Below are 20,490 nucleotides of genomic sequence, written 5' to 3' on the forward strand. Positions count from 1 at the left end.
CAGAATCCTGACAAACTCCAGAAGAAGAGACCACATCTCTCCCATTCTAATAAATCTACACTGGCTGCCGATACACTACAGAATCCTACACAAGTCCTTCACCATCATCCATAAATCCATCCACTCCCAAGCCCCTCTCAACCTCCAAATCCCCCTCAGACTACACACATCATCCAGACCCATCAGAGAAGCCTACAAAGGATCACGGACTGTTCCCCCAATTAAATCTACACACCATATTACACTCAGAGACCGGGCCTTCTCTACAGTGGGCCCCACTCTTTGGAATACCTTACAACCTGATCTCAGACTTGAACCTTGCCTATTAACATTCAGAAAAAGGCTTAAGACTTGGCTATTTAAACAAGCCTTTCCCGAGACTAATATCCAAGGAGAGATCCTACAGCAATCAAGCCCTCCAGTCTAATATCCATTGAGAGACCTTACTGCACAATGTAAATAATCTACCTCTGTATAGATTTATATTTATTCTTGACTATTCTTGTCTTCTTCCTCCCCCAGTTTCAACAAACCTTGTTATATTGTAACTTTTTGCTTCCTCTGCACTGGTTAAAAGAACAAAGTTATTGCACCCCCCTGTTATTTGGTAAACCGGCATGATATGATTGTATCATGAATGCCGGTATAGAAAGCTTTAAATAAATAAATAAAATACATTCTCTGTACCAATTTGTTGCACCCATATTTCTGTCATGACAACAAGCTGAAGATGATAATCCCCAGTTACATCATAAAAATAGGAATATTGTTATTAACTGATTGTGCATTCATCATACTCACATCTCATAAACCTTCCCAACTGGTTTGGCAGCAAGAGCAGCTTAGGGTGAATACATTTAACCACATAATCCTATCTCCCTCAGGCGATTTTGATTGACTGGGATGCCAAATTAAAAACGCACCGTAGGCAGGGCTTGATTTGTGGGGGAACTGCCTGGAACTGCGCTCCACCCCTTCTTTTCAGATTTAAGAAGCAGGAACCCCATCCCCTCCCCTCCCAGCAGCCTGCAGGGAGGAAGGAAGTGAGCCTGGAGCAGACAGACCCTAACATAAGCCTGTCCAAGAGCACACAAGTGCAGCCAAGAGGCAATACAAAGGGGCTTTTCTGCAAAGCCAGCCTCTAAATAAGGGCAGTGCCAGCTTCTGATCACATCTCTCTCTCCAAGAGGGGGGGGGGGGGGGGGGCGGGATCTCGAATCGGCATCCGCTGATGCAGTCAGACTCAGCTGGGGCTCCCCAAAATGGGGTGAGTAGGGTCCATAACCTCTGCTGCAAAATGTCCCCAGCAGGAGCAAAATGCATCACTTAGATTCTTCCGAGTCGGCCTCTAAGCAGACTGTTCCTCAGACATTCTCACATCCAGGCATCCACCACCGAACATCATCCCTCTCAGCGGCTGGAATGGAGAGGGGTCCTAGTGCATTCCCCACTGGAGAAGATCACTTCCCATCCCAACATTCAGGGAGCAGCATCAAACATTTCCTAGAGCTAGGGTAATAGATTTATATAGAAACATAGAAATGACGGCAGAGAAGGACCAAATGGTCCATCCAGTCTGCCCAGCAAGCTTCTTAAGGTAGAAACTGTCACTCTGGCAGGTTACTCCCATGTTTTTCTTCACGGTAGCAACTACTACTACTCCAATCGTTATCCCCAAGCCTTATGATAACCTAGAAAGATTGCAGCTAGTAACATTCTTTACTGGGAGAGGAGCTTTCTTGAAAAATTCAGACGGCGCTTGCTTGATGTGCTTTGCTTATGGACTTGGCTGGTAAGAAGCAGTCCTGTGCTTTTTTTCCCTTATGTCTGCGTATTTGTACCCCAGACTGTAGAAGTCAGGGCCCTCTTGGTGTCGTTTGACTCCAATTCCATTCTTCTTCCTGCCGTCGAAGCAGAGAGCAATGTTGCAGATGCATTAAACCAATAATAGAAAATTCACTCAGAGAAGCAATGCAGCGATTGTTCAAATAAAGATTAAAGTTAAAGACGGACCTCATATACAAGGCACATAGACTGCACCATCAACTTCGGTTGTCTTATGTCTTACAATTGCTTAGAGTGCCCAATAGTTATAATCAATGGCCTGGGGTAGAGTAGTAACTATCAATAAGTCCCAGGTATATAATATTTTTCAAAGTATTATTTTTTGTTGTGCAAATCAAATCTTGTCTTTACAAACAAAATAAGTAGATAAAGTATGACTTACCGTGCTGCTCCAATTGAACAGAACCTGTAACCAAGCTAAGAGCTCAATATTTGGATCCACAGGAGCTGGCTAGCTTTGTAGCACTGACCTTAGCCTTCTGCTAAGGGTAGTAACTGCCACACCAGCAAGTTACCCCCATGCACGCTTTCTTCCTTTCCTTTACGACTTGAAGCAGTCCTATGCTTTTTTTTCTTATGTCTGCTTATCAGTATCCCAGACCATAGAAGCTGGGGCCCTTGTTTGTTGTTCTGACTCCATTTCCCCTTTCCCCCCTGTCTGTCTAAGCAGGGAGCAATCTTGGCAGTTGCATTAAAAGCTTGACATGATGGACTTACTTCAAGTGTACTGCGTATTAGGGTTTTGGATAATACAAATTAATTTATTTAGTGATACGTACCCCCAATCACAGTACCAATCACCATATTGAAAACTGTTTGTTTCACAGACACAGACACAGGCACAGACACATTTACAGAGTGTGAGTGTGTGTACGCTGCATGCTAACTCCACACACACACACACAAAAAACCTGTTAAATACTAACAGCATCAAAAAGACTAGTAGCCTTGTATGACTCTTCTCTTCAGTCTCTGAGTGTCCTGCTGCTCACCTTTACTGGCTTTACCTGAAAACAGGCAAAAAGAAATCAGATGCACTGCCGCAACGGCCTTCACACTTCTCCCACACCAACCCTCCGCCAATGCGAGAGAAAAAACAAAAATGACCTGCCGTTTCTCCTGGCAGAGTGAAAGTGATACCATTGCAGGACAGAGAAGATCAGAAGCAGCCAAAACCCAGTGCCAAATCCAAAATGTTTAAAGCTTTATTTAAACGGTGAGAGAACTTCGAAGAATATATCTTCTCTACCAACCACTCGGGAAGAAACCACAGAGCTTTCTTGCACTTGCTTAGAGTTAGCATCCTTGATCCAGATAGCCTATATAGGCTAGTTAAGAGGATGGATGCCAACTTGTCTTGCCTCAGCTCTGACAAGGCTATGATAAGGTGGTGAGGTCACACAGGCAAGAGCTGGTTGCTATAGTTACCAGTTGTTTTTTCCTCAGTGGTGCAGAGCCACAGATTTTAATGGGTCATAGAAATGAATGGGAAAACATAAAACAAATGAGATGAAGAATATTCATTTCTTTGTAGGATCCCCTCCTTTCATTTTTTGTAGGGAGGGGACAGACAAATGAAATGAATCTGGGACTCATTCATCATGTTTTACCCATTTGTTTTAAATGAATGCACATACCCGTTGAGTAGCTTTTTGTCTTCAATTCCTTTTTTTTAAAATATTTTCATGCTGGTGTGTGGTTTATCATTCTAGGTCCTTTGAGGGTTTTTTTAGACATCTAAGTCTGCCACACATTACTGCACCAGATATGTTTACATCTAAGTGCACGTTCCATTTAAACAATGACATCCAGTCGGATATTCAACTGGCATGTTAGAGAATTCAAAAATTTGTGAACCTACCTTATGAGTCACAAATCTCAGGCACAACTTGTCTTCTAAAATCTCCCTTTGAAACAAAAGATCTCTCCCTTTGCCAAACAGCGTTGTGCTTTTTCCTCTGCATTTGTATCTTATTAAAGCCTCGCCTGTGCCTTAGCTCTTCGCACTATTATTTATTCCAGTTTCTAAATTCCCTCTACTTCCTGCAACTCAGTTACAATAGGAGACCATTAACCTGCTGCCCCATTGGTTGTCCCTTGATGAACAACTGCCTGCATGATAACAACGTGCCTTTACCTTCGAATTCTCTCTCTATTTTCAAACTTCTCTAGCGAGTTTTATTATCCAATCTACTTGCCATGGGGAGAGCTATTTGTAAGTACTATCCTATATGTTCTACCTCCCTTCAGATCCTGCTGAACTGGCAGCTTTCTGCATTGTGTAGCTGCTTATGCTGCTTCCTTTGAACTGTAAATACAAGCCAGACATGTACAATAGTAATAATTATTTCAAAAGATATTTCTGTTGCTTGGATTTATACAGAAATGAGACATGATGAAAGTAATCACTAGTAAACAAAGTGTCTTCTCGCCGTATCAGCCAAATTGTATATTAAAGTCTGCCATAAAATGTTAAAAATGGAAATCTTTTTAGTCTGATTACCGGTTACATACTGGTAACTTTGGTATGTTGTTATTGTCTTCCATAGCACATATGATTATAGTCTGAAAAGAGAAGGATTCCCGTATCTCATTAGCTCAGAATTTTTACCAATTTGATTTTTTTCATTTAATAACAACAGCAGAGAATTGCTTCTTTATTTTGAGGATACATAAGCCCTTTGAAAAGGGTGGCAAAATGAGTAGGGAATTACAGAAGTTTTCAAACCCAGATCACATGGTAATGATTGGATGTGATGTGGAGGAGTAGCTTAGTGGTATGAGCAATGCTTTCTAAACCAGCATTATAGAATTCAAAATGCCCACTGCTGCTCCAAAAAAGTCAATGTTTGGCCTCGACTTGTTTGGTCTGGCCCCGCAGTCTGGGGAAATATTAAGCACTGGGGTAACTTTCTGGTGCGGCTGTTACTACCCTTAATCCATAATTCAGATAGCATCCAATGAAGGCCCTGTCTTTTGTGGTCTGGGGAAGCGTAGACATAGGGGAAAAAATACAGGACTACTTCTACGGCCAAGTCCATAAGCAAATCACATCAAGCAGCACCGTCTGAATTTTCAGGAAGGTTCATCACCCAGTAAAGATGTTGCTAGCAGTACATTTTTTATGGGTTATCATAAGGCTTGGGAATAACTACACGGAGTGGCAGTTGCTACCCTTAAGAGAAACATAGAGTAATCTGCACAGCGAGGCAGATACTACCATAGGAGGTTTGCTGGGCAGACTTGAAGAATCATTTTGGTTCTTTTCTGCCGTCATTACTATGTAACTACTAAATTCAGTAGACACTGGAAGCCATAGGCAGGTGACATATATCGTTTTCTTTTGCATTTCTTAGTAAGGTAAAGGAAGAGAGACCTAGATTTAAAAAATAATCTGCAAAGGTTGGCCATATGGCTTAAGAGGTAGTGTACCCTGCTGCAGCACAGGAAATATGTGTCCATATCTTCTGACTCATAGAGCTGGCAGGATCTGGGGGGGAAGCCAGGGTGGGAGGAATGATCCATGCCATTATTGTGGCAACCTCTGCTGGCCAAAGGAGTAGAACTGGGGGTAGTCTCAAAGATTTCCCTCCTGGTCAGTGAGAGCACATGCGTCATTTGCTTCACTTAACCTCCCAGCCAAATAGGCTGGGAGGTTAAGTGAGAAGGAAAGAAAATGGAGATAGAAAGAAGTTTTAAAAACTGCAAAATATTAAGTTAGAGGTATGCTGGCAACTGTGAGATCCTTGTTTGAGACCTAAGCCTGCTTTCCAGGTCAGGAAAGGCTCGAAACATTAAAGATGCAACACTCACAGTCCCTGCAGTACATTCTAGCCAGTCTTGTTTTCAAGACATCACAATGAATAAGCATGACAAAGATTTGCGTGCACTGTCTCCATTATATACAAATATAACCCACGCCTATTCATTGTGGATATCCTGAAAACCAGACTGGCTAAGGGGTCCATGAAAACCAAAGTGAAACTCTTTGTGCTAATGATTAGAATAAGAGGCATTCTCAATGAAAGACTCTACATTTTGTGAACAGTGTTTCCTAAAAAGTCCTCCAAATTTGCTTCTGAAAAGAAGGCAAGAGTCACTTTCATTTCATTTCATTTATTAAAGCTTAATATCCTGCTTGATAAAACTTGTTACTCAAGCGGCAGTACAATAAAAAACACAATCATAATTACCAAAAAATAAAATATAATTAAAACAATATAACATAACAAACAAATCAACAATTCCACCTATCTTAAAAATAAAACCCACATTTTCCAATCATAATTCCATCTTTGTTCAAGAGCCTTGTTTACATGACATTATGAAACTATCATAATAGACTCACTTGCAAATGAGGTGGCAATTTCTATGCAAGCTCACCTCCTTGATTTGTGACTTCATTGCCCAACTAGGGTGGGTTTGGGGTTAATGAGGAGAGAAGTCCCAAGTGCTACATATGAGAGTTCTAGAGTAACCCTCTCTATAGTTCTAAAGAAGGAATATGGATTGGAGATGGATTCATATCAGGACTAGAAGAACAGCAGGCATGGCCTTGAAACTATATACATATTTACAAATAGGTCAAACAAGAAAAAATTACACATGAAACATTCATTATAAAAACTAATTTATGTTTTTAATGTCCTCAAATATTAGGGCATGGATATATTATTCCTATAGCTGTCCTTTTTCCCCCACTATGGGCCAGATTTTCGAACCTACGCGCGCGCATGTTATAAAATCCGGGGTCGGCGCGCGCAAGGGGGTGCACACTTGTACACCTTGCATGCGCCGAGCCCTAGGGAAGCCCCGATGGCTTTCCCCATTCCCTCCGAGGCCGCTCCAAAATCGGAGCAGCCTCAGAGGGAACTTTCCTTTCCCCCCCCCCCCCATCTTCCCCTCCCTTCCCCTATCTAACCCGCCCCCAGCCCTACCTAAATCCCCTCCTACCTTTATTAATTAAGTTGTGCCTGCCTCCGAGCAGGCGTAGGTTGCGTGCGCCGGCCATGTGCCGGCACGCGATCCCCTGGCCTACCGGGCCTTCGGAGGTCTCTGGCCATGTTGTAAGGCTTCTCACTCTTGAATTCCAATTTGTTCACTTTTTGGTGTCATCTGAAATAGCAGGGTAATGCAACTCAGTCCTTGAGTGCCACAAACAGGTCTGAACATAAGAATTGCCATATTTATCCTATTGAAGACCCATCAAGCCCAATACCCTGTTTCTATCAGTGGCCAATCTAGGTCACAAGTACCTGGCAAGATCCTAAGCAGTAAACAGAGCCCATGCTGCTATCACACAGTGATAAATGGTGGCTGTTCCCAGGGATGGTAAATTTTAAACCGGCGCACAGGCACACTTTGGCACGTATGCCAGCGCGTGCCCAGATACGCGGCAATTTTATAACTTGCATGCATGTTATAAAAGACTGCCCGTGCGCACATGCGCGCACAATTTTAAGCGTGTGTGCCCCCAGGCATGTAAATCAGGTTTCCGTTGCATAAGTCAGGGTATTTTAAAACCAACGCGCATCCACATCATAACCAGTTTCACCAGTTTGTCCTCCAAACGTCCCCCGATTTAATATCCTGCACTCTCCCCGGTTAACCCATACCCTTTAAACCCCTCTGAAATGGCTGGTTATTTTTTTTTTTTTTTACAATTACACCTCCTCTGTAGCAGAAGTAAAGTTACACAGCAAAGGACCTGGGTGCACGCCAGGGTGCATAAAAATTTATGCACACATTTCTTGGCCACACCCCACCCAGACCACGCCCCTTTTTAAAATTGAGTGAGATGTGCGCGCAGCAAGAAATATGGATGCATCTGGGCGGCTTTTAAAATTCAGTCAGCACGTGTGGGCCCGACTTGTGGGTGCATCCCCCAATGGATGCGCTCACCGGACTTTGAAAATCTACCTCCAAGTCTTCTTGCTTAATAACAGTTTATCAACTTCTCCTCCAGGAACTTGTCCAAACCTTGTCAGGAGTTTTCAGGAAATCCATAATGAATGTGCATAAGGTATACTTGCATGCAGTGCCTCTATTGTTTGCAATATCTCATGCATATTCATTGTGGCTATCCTGAATACTAGGCCTGTTTGTGGCACTCGAGGACTGGAGTTGCTTACCCCTGGTAAAGAGCACAATTCTGTTTCATGACATAGTAACATAGTAAATATAATATCGGCAGAAAAACACCCAAGCAGTCCATCCTGTCTGCCCAGAAAATGTTTTTTTTTTTAATTTTTATTTAAGGTCAGTAACTGCTTCTCCATGCAGGTCACCCCTATGCCATCTGTTCTGGGTAGTAACTGCTGCTCCGTGCAGATTACCCCCCCATGCCTTCTGTTCTAATACTTTTATGGGTTTGTTGTGTGAGCAAAATTCAATAGTGCCAAAACTGGGAAATTCAACTTTTAAATGCCTTGTATTTGTTTCTGACTGTTTCACCTAAAAATTACTTATATTTATATTGAAAACTATACTTTGTTATAGCATTTTGTACAAAAAGTCCCTTCTGGTATGTTACGTAATCTTATACACTAACAGTGACTGGAAAGTGAGAAACATACTTTTTATGCAATGCCTGTGAAAAATGCACGGTTTCCCATCATTAAAAATTACTGCTAAAAATACCATTCATTCAAGAAGGCAAGTACCATGTAGTAATGTTGACAGCTATCCTGACCAGTGTCGTAACAGATGGAGCTACAAATATCCCTTCTTTAAAGAGCTTTTGATCCCAAATTCAAAAACAAGATTAAAAAAGGCACAGAAAGAGAGTATCTACCGAAGTTCCTGTGACTTCTCCAAGGTCATGTGTGCTGGAGGAAGGATTTGAAACCGGGGCTCTGGATTTCAGATATCTGTGCTTTACCACTTGGGTTACAAAGCTGCCTCTCCTCCTGGATTATTTTCAAAGCATACTTTTGCACGTAAGTGCATTTTGAAAATTGGTATTTACGGCATACGTAATACAGAACACTGGGAAATCAGCGCCCCCTGTGCACAATTCACTTTAGACTTTCTGCCCTTCAGTGACTCATGCATTAACTGCGCTGCTAATGCTTGGGTTAATCTGGATATTTAAAACGCTGTGATAAGGATTCTTCTTTATGCATTAGTGTTAAGCACAAGGTATCTTTTCTCTGGCTGCCAGGCTTCTTTGAAGTAGAAAAAAGCATAGAGAAATACAATATAATACCATCCTCCTTGTTCTCCCCCACAGAAAACTAGCCTGGAGTTTTATATTGACATCCATGCCCACTCCACCATGATGAATGGCTTCATGTACGGGAACATCTTTGAAGAAGAGGAAAGATTTCAGAGGCAGGCTATTTTCCCCAAGTTGCTTTGTCAAAATGCAGATGATTTCTCTTTTGTAAGTCACTTTTCTAGATATTATAAATTTCAATGTATGTATGTATACAGTAATGACATAGATTGGTTGACAGTTTAATGTGATATGCTATGAGGTAGTCTTGTGACACTTCAAGGAAAATTGAGTTAAAAAGAAATCACTGTCCTTCCAAGGTTATGATATAGGCCTTGTTAAATTACCTATTATGTCACAGCCACCAAATCACAAAATATTGCAAATTTATGGTCATCTTATCTTTCTGCTATGTATTTTTAATTCAAGCCATTTTACTCTTCTACATTCAAAGTACAGTGACCTTGTTCTTATCAAGTGGATTTGCCACTAACAGATCTGTCTGTTATGAAAAGGATGTAGTCAAGCAGAATTTGAAATAACGTGCAATATTTTGGCAGTACCAGATATCCGTTTGTTACAAAGCGGCTGAGGGTAATTGTCAAAGGCATTTTTGCAGGTAAATCAGTATTTGACCCACAGAAATGGTCTGTTATAAAATTAATCAAAAATGATATCAAAACGCCCCCATAAAACTTTACACACACAGACTACCCACCCAATATGTGAGTAAACCTGTGCGCCTACGATTATCCAGACTGAGGGGAAGCATTCCTGGGGGTGGAGTTGGGGAGGGGTTCGGAATTACATGGACATCTTTGGATTTTCAAAAGGGCGTGCTTACATTTTCCCAAAAATGTCCCACCCACAATTTAGCAGGTACAATTATGGATGGGATAATTTTCAGTGAATATATGCTCATGCATTCACTTTGAAAACTGGAATGACTTATGCACTTTATTTTATTTATTTATTTATTTAAAGATTTTATATACCGACAACCGTTTGCACGTCGTATCGGTTTACAGATAACTTAGAACAATGATAGCCTGAGTATCAAATAGGCATGGCCTTTACAAAGAACAAAAAACAAAGGTATACAACAAGAACCTGAAAAATAGTTTAAAAATTCAACTGGGGGGAGGATAAATTGGGAGAGGGGGATAAACAAATGAAAAAGAAAGCTATGTACAAGGTTCAAAAATATATTCATTGTAATTGCTGAATTTTTAGAGGGAAAAACAGGGGAAATTGCATGGCCTTAGATTTAAAGGATTTGGCATCAGGATTAGTTTATATACAAAAAACTAGACATTTGGAGAGATTGTAAAATTTCAGGAGTGCTTTTCGTTTTTTCAAACATAATGCAATGAGATTTTTAGCAGTTGGTCACAGAAGGAGAAGAATTAGCGGGGGTAGATAAAGAGGGGTAGGCTTGTAGAAAGAAAGTCAACTATTTGCTGACTTTCTTATGTGGGCTGTTACAAAATTACCCCTAATTAGGAATTATCAAGTTAGACTTATCTGACTACAGTTCATCTCTGCCTTACCCTTCTGAATCTAGGCAAATATTTGAATTTTCATAGACGCAAATTGCTTCTGGGTTAGAAGGTGAAGTCTGCATACTTTAATGCAAACTTTTCTGTGGTGGAAGATCAAAAATAGGCCTTCTTGTAGAACAATCATGAATGGATACTACAGTACAATGGCTTATTTAGCAGCTAGTGAAATAACACTTGGGATTGCAGCCCCCAAATTTTCAGGGCAGTTCATGTTTTCATTTCTTTTGTTTAAATTTGGTTTTTTTTAAATGTTTGTTTTGTTCATTTGCCAAACAAAAAAACAAAACAAACAACATTAAATAAAACTTCCCCAAAACATTAAAAAAAAACACTAATAAAAAAATGGACCTCTGGCAGCCCTGGCTATCCTTCCCAGGCCAAAAAACTGTCCCAAGCTGGGCCTGATAGCTGATATAGAGACATAGCCCCAGGCTGGGTCCAGTGCCAAGGCCTAACCCTGGAGCTGAGGCCTAGGCCTGACACTGAGGCCTGAGCCTTGCCTCAGGGCCTGCCTGGAAGGGACTGGAGCTGGGTCACTGAAGTGTGCAGGGACTAGGGAGCTTCAACTCAGGCCCACTCTTCCCCTGACCTGACTCCAGCACTGGGGGAAGTATTAATGCCTAGTTACTCCCACCTGTATTCCGGTGTTTGAAAAATGTCACCATTTGCGGGAGTTCAACACCAAAATGATGTTACTTTAGTGCCTTTCTCTAGTGCAGCCAATACTATGTTGTTATATGGCTGTACATTTCTGTGACTAATCACTCTGGAGGAAGGCGCCGAAGTGACATCACTCTGGTGCCATCTTCCAGGCAACATTATTCAAGTGCTGGGACATGGGCAGGAGCACTAGAGGCCCCAGTCCAGCCTGGGATTAAGCTGTGGCACTGGGCCTAGTCCAAGGCTAGTTGCAGTGCCAGATTGTCAGAGATCCTTTTTTAAAAATTAAAAGTGCTAGAAATAAAAAAAAATACCTGATCATTTTTGGATATTTTCATTGGAAGCAATTCTTGGTTCATTCCATTTGGAATAAGCAAAAATGGCCTCATTCGTTACATTTTTGCATTCATTAAATCAAATGGATATCCCTGAATGATACTGCGTAGCACAGGAATGAAGATGAAATTGTATTTTTCATGTTTTGTTTCTCAGTTGACAAACTACAGTGCATTCCCAGAAAGAAATGACAAATTTGCCTTTCTTCAGCCAATGGGCCAATGTACTAAACTGTGCTAACATCAGCCATTAACGAATGGAAATGTGATGTTTATTTCATTACTAATGAGGCATGCATGCAAATTAAGCAACTATTCTGCAGATGCTAAAGTATGCATGCACATGGGACAATGTTGCAAACATTTAGTTACATTTTTTGCATTAATGAATCTGCAAAGTAGTTCTTGCAGATACATCCAAACTATCTGTAGATATCACAGTGTCCTCAACTCTTTCTGCCTCCTTTTCTTGAGATATCTTTGAAACATCTCTTCTATTCTATGCAAGAGGTACTCACATCCTTCATCTAACTGAAGTAACACGACTTAACTGCACACTTCTCTTAATGTATGGCTGCTTTGTTACAGCTTCAGTAAGCATAAGTAGAGCTCAGTGTTCCCTTTAAGGGCCATGGCATCCACTTATCTCTACCGAGCAAGGTATTAATAAGGACCTGTTATGAACTAAAGCATCAGATGAGTTCATAAATAATACTTATCTTTTTGAGAGCCTGGTTCTATACTCAGTCATTTCCCTACTTATATACTTTTGGAGGAAGAGTAGCCTTGTGGTTTCAGTAGTAGGCATAAAACCACAGAAGCCCGGGTGCAAATCCCACTGCTCCCCACTAATGCACCTTGTGACCTTGGACAAGTGCAAACGTAGGAGCCAATCCAGTAAGGCACGCAAACAAATGTGCAGATTTTTACTCCTGTCTTAGCATATATTTTTTCATAATTAGTTAACCCTGATATTTAACACTAAAACAGAAATAAAAGCCAGTGCTAAAGTTAACACGGGTGCATGCACATCCCATATACGAGAAAGTATTAGCTATTCCCCAGCAATGCAGCTATTCCCCAGCAATGCAGCTATTCCCCAGCAATAAGCTTAAGGCATATTTTCTTAATGCTGGAAATTCCTGGGTAAGAGCAGGAATAAAGGCTCACATTTCTGATAGCCATTTTCTTTGATTGCTGTGGTAGTGTCTAGCTGCTTCTACCACACTGGGCACGGCAAGAGAATAAGTTCAGCCACCAAAAATGTCAGTTTACACCAAGTCCAGCGTAAGCCTCTAGAACCGAACCCAGAATACCCTCGCTGTGCATCCTGACTTTGGCCTATTTATTACTTTGTAAATTTGATTTTAGATTCCACTCTATTCAGGCACTTCTAATCAAATTATATTCAGGTACTGTAGGAATTTCCCTATCTCTAGAGGACCTACAATCTAAAAGGTGAATTTTCAAAAGTTATATGCATAAAACATAGCACGTCTGCGTGTAAAGTAGCATATATGATCCTACTTTAGAAATCTTAACATACACACAGAAATCAGGGTTTGCGGGTAAAATTGCACGTGTAAAAAAGGGGCAGGGGAGGGGCCTACATTTACAAAAGTAAGGTGCTATTTTGCCCAAGTGGTATGCACAGCACCAATGTGGCATGCAAGTCTATTTTGATCACACTCCTTCCAACTTCCACCACCCAGCTCTCTGCTCCTGTTTTAAAAGCACTTTTTTTAAAGCTGTTCTGGGTCAGGCAGACATACGAGTTTGCCATCCAGGCAGCTAAACCTTTTCTCCAATCAGTCCTCAAGACAAAGATTCTTTAAGTTTGAAATTATTTATTGTACAGGTAAATTCTACTTACAATTGTTGCATCTCAAACGTAAGCCCCAAGGCAAAGATCTTTGGTAACTGGAGACAGGGTAGCAGGAGGGAGAAGGAGGTCTCTTGTGTTGCAGAAGTTAGTTATGGTAGAGGTAGGGAGCTTGAGGGATGTGAGGCTGATTTAGTCTTCAGATGAAGGCAGTAAGAGAAAAGGTAAAAAACTCAATCGTTTCAGGGAGTTTTACAGAGCGCTGCTGGCTCTAAAGAAAGCATGGGCAAAACTAAGCTCTCGTCAAGAGCTGCTAAAGGAAACGCCTCCACAATGGGGGCAGGGGACAAGGTCCAATGGCAGCGAGCCTAAGAACCATGTGACACAGGGGGAGCATGAAGGGCAGTCCCTTGAGCCTATAAGGCACCTAGGAAGACTCAAGTTAGATTGAAGGGCATTCAAGCTCTTCCGATAGTGAGAGAAAGGGGGGGGGGGGGGGGGGAGGGAGCTTCTCTTAAGGCAAAGGCTCCTCTTAAAGGCAAAGGCTCACAGACTTTTATCATGGGTTATAAAAAGTGTTTCAGTATCAAGAATCCTCAGAATGGAGGGACTGCACTAAACACAGTTAAACTACAATATGCACAGATACAAACATGTACCCACTGCTGGGGACAGAACAAAAGCACTATTCTGCATTAGTGCAGATTTTCAGGTTAACTCAAACTTTTAGCACTTTTTTCGTTTAGCACACTCTTTATACTGCTGCGCGATTTGCATCCCATTCGTTCATTGCATCGCGCAGTGCTGCGCGTTTTTAACATGTGCGTTAAGTAACACCCACGCTTAGCTCAGTTTTTTGTTTTAAAATAAATCAATAAGCTCCTGTTTTAGCATGGGTTTTATTACATTGACTCCTTAGATTGTGAGCCCTCTGGGGTAGTAAAGTACCTTTTGTACCTGATTTGTACCTTAAATTGTGCTCAGGTTTGGTGTTTTTTTTTCACTGGATGTCTCTATTTTCTTAATTTAGTCTTTCTGAAGTGTTTGGGATGATGGCGGTGCCTCTCCCTGCCTGCATTCCCCCCCTCCCCACCTCCAATTTGTCTTTTTTTTTTATCTTTCAAAATGCCCTCAGGTTATGAAAGAAAGGGAGTTACGTTGCGTTTCTTGCTTCTCTTTCACTGTTCTGCTTCCTCCATTTCTGCCTCCTTCCCAGACTTTCTTCTCTATGGCTGGAAATTAAGGAAGCGTTTTACAGCCACAGAATGACAGCTGGTGAATGGTTATGGAGAAGCCTCCCATCTTCCCAGTCACCCTCACACCATCCATCCCAATCAGGCCAGTTCTGAAAGCTGCCCACTCGCCTGCAGCTCTGCAGAGGGAAAACAGAAATTAAGATCTTCCTGACCCTCTTGGCTGAAAAAGAGTGAGGATTGTAAAGGACAAGAGATGTAATCAGAGGAAAGTCCTTTTGCCTTTTAGGAGTAAAACGAGACAAAAGTTTGCTCGTCAAGCAGCAATACATAAATTGTTTTAATTCACGGTCTTATGCACAATAAAGACTTCTGTGTGTCACTGTTTTAAAACACAGGGCCAACGAGAGACAAACAGAAATACACAGAGATGTCTCGCTGGTTTCTGGAACCAGATGTGTTCTAATATAAATGTGTTCAGGGCTGTGAGTCTGGAATGTGAAGTCATTACTTGTGATGGAGTTTGCATGCCGTGCTCTCGATTTGCTGGGCATATGAGCAGCCCCAGTGCATTGTGGGTAATAAGCATGTCAGGCTCCAGCAAGACCTCTTAATGTTCCTCTGCCCATAATGCAGGCTGGCATGCAGAATGCTTGGCTTCCTGTAGTCATGCGGATCAAAGCAGAGCCGTCAGACACTTTCATCTTGTAAAGTCTGTAAAAGCTGTCTAGATCTTTGCCAGAGCGGCACATGGAATTTCTTCATGAAGGTAATCTTATAACAGCCCACGATAGGGGGCCGAGGTCCGGACTTCAGCCCTCGTTGTCAGAGCCAGACTTAAGGCGTATTCAGATCTGGAGCAGGGTTCCTTGTTCTAGTCCTCCTCCTCCCCTGCAGCTTCTGGCTCTGTTTAACAAAAAAAAAAATTCCCTACAGACCTGGACATGGGGCCCTGCCCATTGCAGCTTCCCTACCCCTGCAGATCTGTCTCACAGCTGAAGGAAGGGAAAAGAAAACCCTCGGCGTTCCTGTAAATACTGCTGACAGGACGTGGCTTTGCCAGCCCTCCAGCTGAGTTCAACAACAATGCCAGCCAAACAGTTCAAATGGCAGGGAAAACAATGAGGCAGATATTATTAAAAAAAAAAAATACTGAGCCCCTAACTCTAGCTCCCTAATTTTCGGCCCTAAGTTTTTAGCTGAAAATTCATATAAATTTAGTCCTAAAATGTAGGACCCTAAATGCAGGCCTGCTATTCATTTGCTAGATTTAGGCTCCTATATTAGGTGCATAGTTCTGAAAATCAGTGCTAAGCCCTTAACTTTGTTTCCCCGCCCTAACGCCCCTCCTTTTTAGGCTCCTATATTTGGAAGCCTACTGAAACTAGGAGCCTAAATTTATGCACTCACTCGGCCTGCATATATTTTCAAAACAACCAATTTAGGATCCTAACTCCAAAAGTCAGTATCCTAAAGCCTTTGAAAATTGGCTCCGATCTCGTACATTGCGAGATCAGCACAGAGAAAGCGCTGCTCTCGCACATTAAAGGTAACATATGCCAATCACTAAAAATCAAAAACAGATTTTTTTTTTTACCTTTGCTGCCCGATCTTAGTTTCCTAATCAGTTGGTCACAGGCTTGTTTTTCTGTTTCTTCTCTATCCACCTGTCTTCTTTCCTTCTTCCCTCCTTCCCTCCTTCCCTCAACACACACTCAGGTTCTCATTCTCATATGCTGTCTCTATCTCTCTCACACACACACATACTCACAGCTCTCACTCTAAAATGCTCTCTCTTTCAAATGCTGTCTCACTCTCTACACACAGGCTCTCACTTTCACATACTGTCTCACACAAACACACAGGCTCTATCACTCTCACATGCTGTCTCACACACACACACAGAGGCTCTCACATGCTGTCTCTCTGATTATACAGGCTCTCACTCCCACACAAAGTCTCTCAACTCGCTCTTTCTCTCACACACTCAATCTCTCAACTCACTCTCATGCACACACACACACACACACAGACTCTACAGGGCCTCAGTCTCTCTCTCACCTCTGGGCCTCCACGTTGCGAGGCATTATGGGGTGGACTCCGCAGCGGTCTTGTTCTACTCGGGCTGCCGCGAGGTGGGATCCTACCTTGCAGCAGCCCTGACACAAACACTGCTCCTCTTCTGCAGTGGCCGATGCTCTGCCTCTTTCCTGCCTGCACGGCTCCAGCAATGTTTTTCTTCCGGGGTTGCGCAGTCAGGAAAGAGGAGGAGCACCTGGACATGACATTTTCTTCTGCTGCCAATGGACCTGATCCCACTGGAAATTCACTCAAATTTAAACACATGTAGTCTTCGGCCCAGTCCACTTTTAGACCTTGGCCTATTACTCAACTTCACCTGACTGCACTTTACAGGACCCTCGCTTAAACCCTGCTGGCCCCTGGAACCCAGGGGCTCAACCTGCGGGGAATGGGGCTGGTATAGCTGAAGCCGTAGATCCAGTCCTTGTGAAAGCGAGTCTACCCAGCTGTTGATGTGGGCCTACTAGGATGCATCAACCATGTCACAGACCAAGGGCTCACATCTATGACAGACTGCTTAATTATCTGGGCAAAATCCTTTGACAATCATCCTCCCCATTTTTATTTTGAGGAAAACATATGCATAAAACATAGATCAGTAAATACAACTAAAATACTGCTCCAAGGAATCACTTGCACTGCCCAGTAATTTCTACAAGCACACATGTAGGGGCAGAAAGCTGTTAATGTAGCTGCGTTTAAAAAAATGTTTAGACGTGTTTCTGGAGGAAAAGCCCATAAACAATTCTTAAGGTGGACTTGGGGGAAATGCACTGCTTATCCCTGGGAATCTCTCTACTCCTTGGGATTCTGCCAGGTACATGTGACCTGGTTTGGACACAGGATGCTGGGCTCGATGGGCCTGTGGTCTGACCCAGTACGGCAAGTCTTACGTTCTTATTATTGACTTGGCTTTTTGAATCCCTTCCTCCTGCTGCTGAAAAGAGTTGTTTGTGCCACTTTCGAGTTCAGAGCTGAGTATTAATTCCACAGGGGCAACCAGCACTCGCCAAGTCTTCCCCAGCAGAAAAGAACAGCGGGGAGGAGGGTAAGGGTGGGATGAGCCATGGCGCGGACATTATCGCGGTGATTTGTGTGGGAACAAACCTCCACGGCGGTTAATTAATTCCCCGCAGCTTCAGGTGGCCTTGTGTACACTCTGCCGCGCCATTGCCATTTGTTGAGATCATGAGAATACTTCAGCAGAAATACTTCAAGTAAAAGCTGCCAGGCTGCCTGAAGTGCTGGCCGTAATTGACTATCTCTGTGTCTTCACGCAGCAGAGAGACAATGTCCCATTATATTATCCATTGACAGTATCACTGAAAAGATTACTCTCTTTAAGCATCTGTCAACCCTGATTGATTTACGAGGGACAAAGCAGTGAAAAGGTTTGAAGTGCGGGTGCAATTTTTGCCACCGTTTAGCATACATAATAGATCTTCTTTGATGTCAAAAGCTCATATTATATTAATAACGCGGAGGGCTTTTCAATGCAGGCTACGCGGATAGAGTTAATAACCTGTTTGCTGTGAAATGGGATTCACTTTGGAGAAGCAGTCATTTATCTGGATCTTGCTCGTTTAAATGAAGTTAAGGCTCAAAGGGATTTCTTCTTGCTTTCTCCATCCAGCACACCGCAGAAGTGTATGGAGCAGTAGGGGGGAGCACAGAAGCCTGGACATTGCCCCCCCCCCCCCCACACACACACACACACTATAGGCGATCACAGAAAGCGGTTTGATATTATTAGTGGGGAGGAGAAGGATAGCTGGGAGGGTGCAATGGGTTGACAGATGAAAAGATGAGGGCAGAGGGGGTAATTTTTGTAACTGTCCACTCTAGAAAGCCAGCAAATACACACATAAATTACATCAATTTTCAAAGGGAACTTGCGCACATAGACTCACTTTGAAAACTATCCCACCAAAATCACCCACACGGAATTACACCTGCTGATTTGTGCACAGGAAAGTTTTCTGAAAATGTATCTGCAGATTTCCCCTCTCATCTCCAAGTTCACAGCTGATACCCTATTACACTGCTCCAAACCAAACCCCCTATCATCCTCACAGTTCCTCCTAAAAGACCACCACAGCCAATATCCTTATCACTCCACAGCCAATCATCCATTGTACCTGAAGATTGGAAGATGGCCAATGTAACCCTGATATTTAAATAGGACTCCAGGGGTGATCCGGGAAACTATAGACCGGTGAGCCTGACTTCAGTGCCAGGAAAAATCATGGAAACTGTTATAAAGAATAAATCATAAAATATTTAGATAGACATAGTTTAATGGGACAGCCAGCATGCATTTACCCAAGAACATAAGAACATAAGAAATTGCCATGCTGGGTCAGACCAAGGGTCCATCAAGCCCAACATCCTGTTTCCAACAGAGGCCAAACCAGGCCACAAGAACCTGGCAATTATCCAAACACTAAGAAGATCCCATGCTACTGATGCAATTAATAGCAGTGGCTATTCCCTAAGTAACTTGGTTAATAGCCGTTAATGGACTTCTCCTCCAAGAACTTATCCAAACCTTTTTTGAACCCATCTACACTAACTGCACTAACCACATCCTCTGGCAACAAATTCCAGAGCTTAATTGTGCTTTGAGTGAAAAAGAATTTTCTCCGATTAGTCTTAAATGTGCTACTTGCTAACTTCATGGAATGCCCCCTAGTCCTTCTATTATTCGAAAGTGTAAATAACCGAGGCCCATCTACTCGTTCAAGACCTCTCATGATCTTAAAGACCTCTATCATATCCCCCCTCAGCCGTCTCTTCTCCAAGCTGAACAGCCCTAACCTCTTCAGCCTTTCCTCATCGGAGAACTGTTCCATCCCCTTTATCATTTTGGTTGCCCTTCTCTGTACCTTCTCCATCGCAACTATATCTTTTTTGAGATGCGGCGACCAGAATTGTACACAGTATTCAAGGTGTGGTCTCACCATGGAGCGATATAGAGGCATTATGACATTTTCCGTTCTATTAACCATTCCCTTCCTAATAATTCCTAACATTTTGTTTGCTTTTTTGACTGCTGCAGCACACACTGAGCCGACGATTTTAAAGTATTATCCACTATGATGCCTAGATCTTTTTCCTGGGTGGTAGTTCCTAATATGGAACCTAACATCGTGTAACTACAGCAAGGGTTATTTTTTCCCTATATGCAACACCTTGCACTTGTCCACATTAAATATCATCTGCCATTTGGATGCCCAATCTTCCAGTCTTGCAAGGTCCTCCTGTAATGTATCACAGTCTGCTTGTGATTTAACTACTCTGAATAATTTTGTATCATCCGCAAATTTGATAACCTCACTCGTCATATTCCTTTCCAGATCATTTATATATATATATATATATATATATATATATTATATATATATATATATATATATATATTGAAAGCACCGGTCCAAGTACAGATCCCTGAGGCACTCCACTGTTTACCCTTTTTCATAAATCTCCTACATTTTTTTGAATGGGTGAATAAACATGTGGACAAAGATGAACCGGTAAATGTGGTATATTTGGATTTTCAGAAGGCGTTCGACAAGGTCCCGCATGAGAGGCTTCTAAGAAAACTAAAATTCATGGGATAGGAGGCGATGTCCTTTCATGGATTACAAGCTGGTTAAAAAGGAAATAGAGAGTAGGATTAAATGGTCTGTTTCACAGTGGAAAAATGTAACAGTGCTCAGGAATCTGTACTTGGACCGGTGCTTTTTAATACATTTATAAATGATCTGGAAAGAGA

The 20,490-nt window shown here is 42.3% G+C and overlaps 1 protein-coding gene across 1 annotated transcript in view; it reads left to right on the plus strand.

The window, feature by feature from the left end:
* LOC115099811 (cytosolic carboxypeptidase 6-like) overlaps positions 1 to 20,490 on the plus strand; it is a 1,627,912-nt gene that overhangs the window by 1,592,261 nt on the left and 15,161 nt on the right. The window contains exon 10 of the mRNA XM_029617660.1: positions 9,077 to 9,229. Within this exon, the coding sequence (XP_029473520.1) occupies positions 9,077 to 9,229 (153 nt within the window). The remainder of the gene's footprint in view (positions 1 to 9,076; positions 9,230 to 20,490) is intronic.

This window comes from Rhinatrema bivittatum, chromosome 10 (assembly GCF_901001135.1).
Source record: "Rhinatrema bivittatum chromosome 10, aRhiBiv1.1, whole genome shotgun sequence".
Lineage (NCBI taxonomy): Eukaryota > Metazoa > Chordata > Amphibia > Gymnophiona > Rhinatrematidae > Rhinatrema > Rhinatrema bivittatum.